Consider the following 4870-nt stretch of genomic DNA (forward strand, 5'->3'; position numbering starts at 1 on the left):
CCAGCCCAAATCAAATCAAATCCGTTGCTGTCAAATCAATGTCTACTTACAGCAATCCTGTCAGGCAGTGCAAAACTTCCCCATAGAGTTTCCAAGACTGTACCCTGATGGAAGCAGACTGCCACGTCTTTCTCCCAAGAAGCTACCAGTGGGTTTTAGCTCCTGACCTTTGGGCTCACAGCTGAGCGCCTAACCTCTGCACAGACAGGGCTCCTGTTCCGTGATAGTTCATGTATTTCTGCTCTGAGGGGGGTTGAAGGAAATTGAAGTGTAGAGAGATGAAAAACCTTGCTCAAAATAGCCCAGCGGGCAAAACAGGGATTCAAACTCTGCTAATTCCTATTTCCATTTTGCTGATCCCAGCCAAGTAGAGGTTATGCGTTGGGCTGCGATCCTTATGGTCAGCAGTTTGAGACCACCAGCAGCTCTAAGGGAGAACGGCTGTCTACTCCTATACACAGTTACACTCTCAGAAACCCACTGGGAGTCACTCTGAGTCATCGTTGACTCAATGGCCGCGAGTTTGGCTTTCTTGTGTATCCTGAGACAATAGACTGCAACACCAGGGGAGGGCCGCCAGCACGTCTGTGTTGGCACCTTGCTTGGAGTCACATGACTTCCTTTCTCTAACTCTTTTTTTAGCGGTAGTTATGGATTACATCGTGTCTCCCCAGAATAAGAGTTGAAATTGTAACCCCTAGAGCTATGGGTGTTGTTGGTGGTGTTTATTTGTTTGTTGTTTGGGGAGGGAGGCATTTGGCCCAAAGGAGGAAACACTTTATTGTCACTTCATGCGTAGAAAACAAGCGGGCTCGGGACTCTGCCCGGTCACTCCTGGTGAAGGGCAGGTAACCTGAGGGGGAGTGAACATAGGGCTGGTCTCAAACCTGCCAAGCTCCAATTCCCCCAAAATGCTTTGGGTTGCTAGTATTGGGCAATGAAACACACAGAGTCACTGTATCCCAAAAGAAGCGAAGACCGTATTCAACCATTTCAGGAGCTAACATGTCGTGCAGCTACACTGACGGCTTTGGTGAGCAACTGGCCGCCAGGAACTGACAGAACGCTGATAGAGTCGTCTCAATCACCTGGTGCACCTCTGGAGGGGTTCACTTATCTATGCCAAGAAATGTGGATGCCAGATACCTGGTCACCAGACAAGAAAAGATCCATAGTTGTGTCCACTCCGAAGAAAGGAAATCCAACAGGATGTGGGAATTACCGAACCATGTCATTCGTCGCATACGCAAGTGAGATTTTGCTGAGGAGAAGTGTTAAAATGGTTGTAGCGTGGCGTTGACAGGGAACTGCGAGAGCGTCCAGCCCGATTCAGAAGAGGGCGTGGGGTGAGGGATGTCACGGCTGATGTCACCTGGATTCTGGGTGAGAGCAGAGAACACCAGAAGTATCTTCGCCAGTCTCATTGACGATGCAAAGGCCTTTGACTGTGTGGACCATAGCAGACTGGATAACACTGAGAAGAATGGAGGTTCCAGAACACTCCATTGTGCTCGTATGGAACCAAGAGGCAGCTGCGCACATAGGATAAGAAGATAATGCCCGGGTTAAAAGCAGGAAGGTTTGCATCAATGTTGTACTCTCTAACCATTACTTAATCAATCTGTGTGCTCAGCAACTGATCTCAGAACCACGTGCGCTGTTGTGCTTGTTAGGGGCCTTCGAGTCAGTTTCTACTCACAGGGACCCTCTGTACGACAGAATGAAACACCACCCAGTGCTGCCCCGGCCTCATAATTGTTCCTGTGCTTGAGCCCATTGTTGCAGCCACTGTGTCCATCCATCTCATGGAGGGCCTTCCTCTTTTTCACGGCCCCTCCATTTTGCCAAGTATGATGTCTTTCTCCAGGGACTGGTCTCTCCTGGCCACCCAGCCCAGACTCCAGGGACTGGTCTCTCCCAACAGCCTAGTCAAAGTACGTAAGACCAAGTCTCGCGATTCTTGCCTCTAAGGAGCATTCTGGCTGTACTTCTTCCAAAAGAGACCTGTTTGTTCTTTGGACAGTCTGTGACTTTTAATCTTCTTTGCCAGCACTATAGTTCAGATGTATTGCTTTTTCTTCTGTCTTCCTAATTCAATGTCTAACATTCACGTGCATGTGGAGTGCTTGAAATACCATGGTTTTGGGTCAGGCGCACCTTGGTCCTCCAAGTGACATCCTTCTTTTCAGCACTTTAAAGAGGTCAATACCAGGTACTGATAGATTGAAAGAACATAGATTTCCCTTCTCACACTTCAGGAGGATAGAAGTTCAAATTCAGGCTCTCGCTGTTGACTCTCCAGGGGATGATGCTTGTCTCAGTTTCCACAGGCCTGGTGTTTGTTCTTCAGTTCTTAGAGATTCTCACGTGGTTTGTGTCTTTCTCAGTATATGCCTGCTTCTGTGTCTACCCTGCTCTCTTAAGAGCAGAAATGTTGGGGTTTAGAACCCATCCTACACCCACAGGGACTCGTTGTCATAACAACAACAACAACATCCCATTCCCAAAGAGGATTACGTGTGCAAGTGTATCCGTTACTAGATTCCTACTCAGGTGACTCCATAGGTCTCAAAGTAAAATGGTAATTCCTTAATGTTTCCATGGCCATGACCTTTCAGAAGCAGACCACCAGCCTTTTCTTCTGCCGCACCTCTGGGTGGGCTCAAGTGACCAATCTTGTGGGTCGTAGCCAAACACTTCGCTATTCAGACCACCCAGGAACGCTATCCACAATTCAACCCAGAGCAGAATTCCTTCATGGACGACCAGTGAAGGAGACTCTGACTGATCCGGATGAAGACAGAAGTAGACGCTGGCCCAAGAGATTGTAACCATGGGGTGGGGGAATCTTATGGTATCTGAAGTTGAGGGGTAAAGGAGATTGATCAGAAAATACTAGAAGAGTGGGCTGCCAATGGTTGGGTGCACTGGTAAAGCAAGAGTTCCATTTGGGGATAGGACAGAGGTTTTATCCCAAAATGAAAATAGGGGAAAATCTTGGGACTCCGTCCAATCAAGTGTTTAAGGCAATCATTTCCATAATGTCAACTTGAGCAAGTGGCTTAACCTAGCTCTACCCCAATGTTCTCAGAGGATACACTCAAGACACTCAAAATAGAGGTTTACAAAAAAGGTGTCTTCTTCACTGGACTGATGAAAGAATTTACACAAGACATGGAGTTGTCACTCAATCCATGATAGCTGCAATCATTGATCCGCAGAAGCAATTTGAGGGGGTCCCCATCTGATGGAAGCTCATGACTTTGATCCATCCATTGACCCCCCCTCCTTATCACATCTGTACCCAGGTGCAGTCCCCATGCTGGGAGTCAACCACTCAGCTGTTTCTGAGTTCATCCTCATCGGCTTCTCCACTTTCCCCCAGCTTCAGCTGATGTTCTTCCTGCTGTTCCTGCTGATGTACCTGTTCACGCTGCTGGGGAACCTGCTCATCATGGCCACCATCTGGAGCGAGCGCAGCCTCCACACGCCCATGTACCTCTTCCTGTGTGCCCTCTCCATCTCCGAGATCCTCTACACCTTCGCCATCATCCCCCGCATGCTGGTCGACCTGCTGTCCACCCGTTCTGTCATTGCCCTCGCGGCCTGTGCCAGCCAAATGTTCTTCTCCTTCACATTTGGCTTCACCCACTCCTTCCTGCTCACCGTCATGGGCTATGACCGCTATGTGGCCATCTGCCACCCGCTGCGCTACAACGTCCTCATGAGTCCCCAGGGCTGTGCCCACCTGGTGACCTGGTCCTGGATTGGGGGTGCCATCATGGGGATGGTGGTGACCACGGCCATCTTCAACCTCACCTTCTGTGGACCCAATGAGATCCACCATTTTGCTTGTCATGTGCCGCCACTGTTGAAGTTGGCCTGCGGAGCGAATGTGCCAGCTGTGGCCAAGGGCGTGGGCCTGGTGTGCATCACAGCCCTGCTGGGCTGCTTTCTCCTCATCCTCCTCTCCTACGCCTTCATCGTGGCCGCCATCTTGAAAATCCCCTCTGCCGAGGGTCGGCACAAAGCCTTCTCCACGTGTGCGTCCCACCTCACCGTCGTCATTGTGCACTATGGTTTCGCCTCTGTCATCTACCTCAAACCCAAGGGCCCCCAGTCTCTGGAAGGGGACACCCTCATGGGCACCACCTACACAGTCCTCACGCCCTTCCTCAGCCCCATCATCTTCAGTCTCAGGAACAAGGAGCTGAAGAACGCCATGAGCAAGACCTTCCTGAGCAAACTCGGCCCAGAAAAATTGTGAGGTGACCAGATGTCCCGCTTTTGGCAGGACAATCCCGATTTTTAACAATTTTTCCCGCATCCCGCTGCATTTTTTTAAAGTCTCGATTTTTGGAAAGAATGCATGACAAGCTAGGGTATACGGTTTTCGGCTGCCGTGTGGCTATTTCGCCAGGATATGAGTTTTATCAATGGTGCCCCGCATTACCATTGTTAAAATCTGGTCACCGTCCTCGTGGAGATGTTGTGGCCCTGCCTTCTCCCTGGTGGCACGGTGATCAAGCAATCAGCTTCTCCACAGGAGAAAGACCATGGCAATCTGCTTCTGTCAAGATTGACAGCCTTGGGAGCCTTGGGGGTGGGGGTGCTACTCTGTCCCATAGGCTTGCTATCAGTCAGAATGGACTCGAGGGAAATTGGATTTAGTTTTTCTGGATTGTTTTTACTGTCTTCTTGGCAAATTGTGTGAAAGGACAAACACTCCACCAGACTACAACAGAGAAGAGTAACCAACGAAGCAAAACATCCTGTAGAGATGGAGTCGATTCTGACTCATGGCAATCCCATGTGTTACAGAGTAGAGTGTTTTCGTGAGTAATTTCTTTCTCTCTTTTAAAAATCATTT

General features: G+C 49.5%; 1 protein-coding gene across 1 annotated transcript; it reads left to right on the forward strand.

Annotated features, from left to right (window-relative positions):
• The first annotated feature begins 3257 nt into the window (after positions 1 to 3257).
• Positions 3258 to 4267, forward strand: LOC142432463 (olfactory receptor 10H1-like). The gene has a single exon (XM_075537703.1). The coding sequence runs from the start codon at positions 3320 to 3322 to the stop codon at positions 4265 to 4267; it is 948 nt and encodes a 315-aa protein (XP_075393818.1). The 5' UTR covers positions 3258 to 3319.
• The last annotated feature ends 603 nt before the right edge of the window (positions 4268 to 4870 follow it).

Source organism: Tenrec ecaudatus, chromosome 1, assembly GCF_050624435.1.
Source record: "Tenrec ecaudatus isolate mTenEca1 chromosome 1, mTenEca1.hap1, whole genome shotgun sequence".
Taxonomy (NCBI): Eukaryota; Metazoa; Chordata; class Mammalia; order Afrosoricida; family Tenrecidae; genus Tenrec; species Tenrec ecaudatus.

Excerpts from the sequence above, each read along its gene's own strand:
- LOC142432463 (XM_075537703.1), top strand. The coding sequence starts at position 3,320 with ATGCTGGGAGTCAACCACTCAGCTGTTTCTGAGTTCATCCTCATCGGC.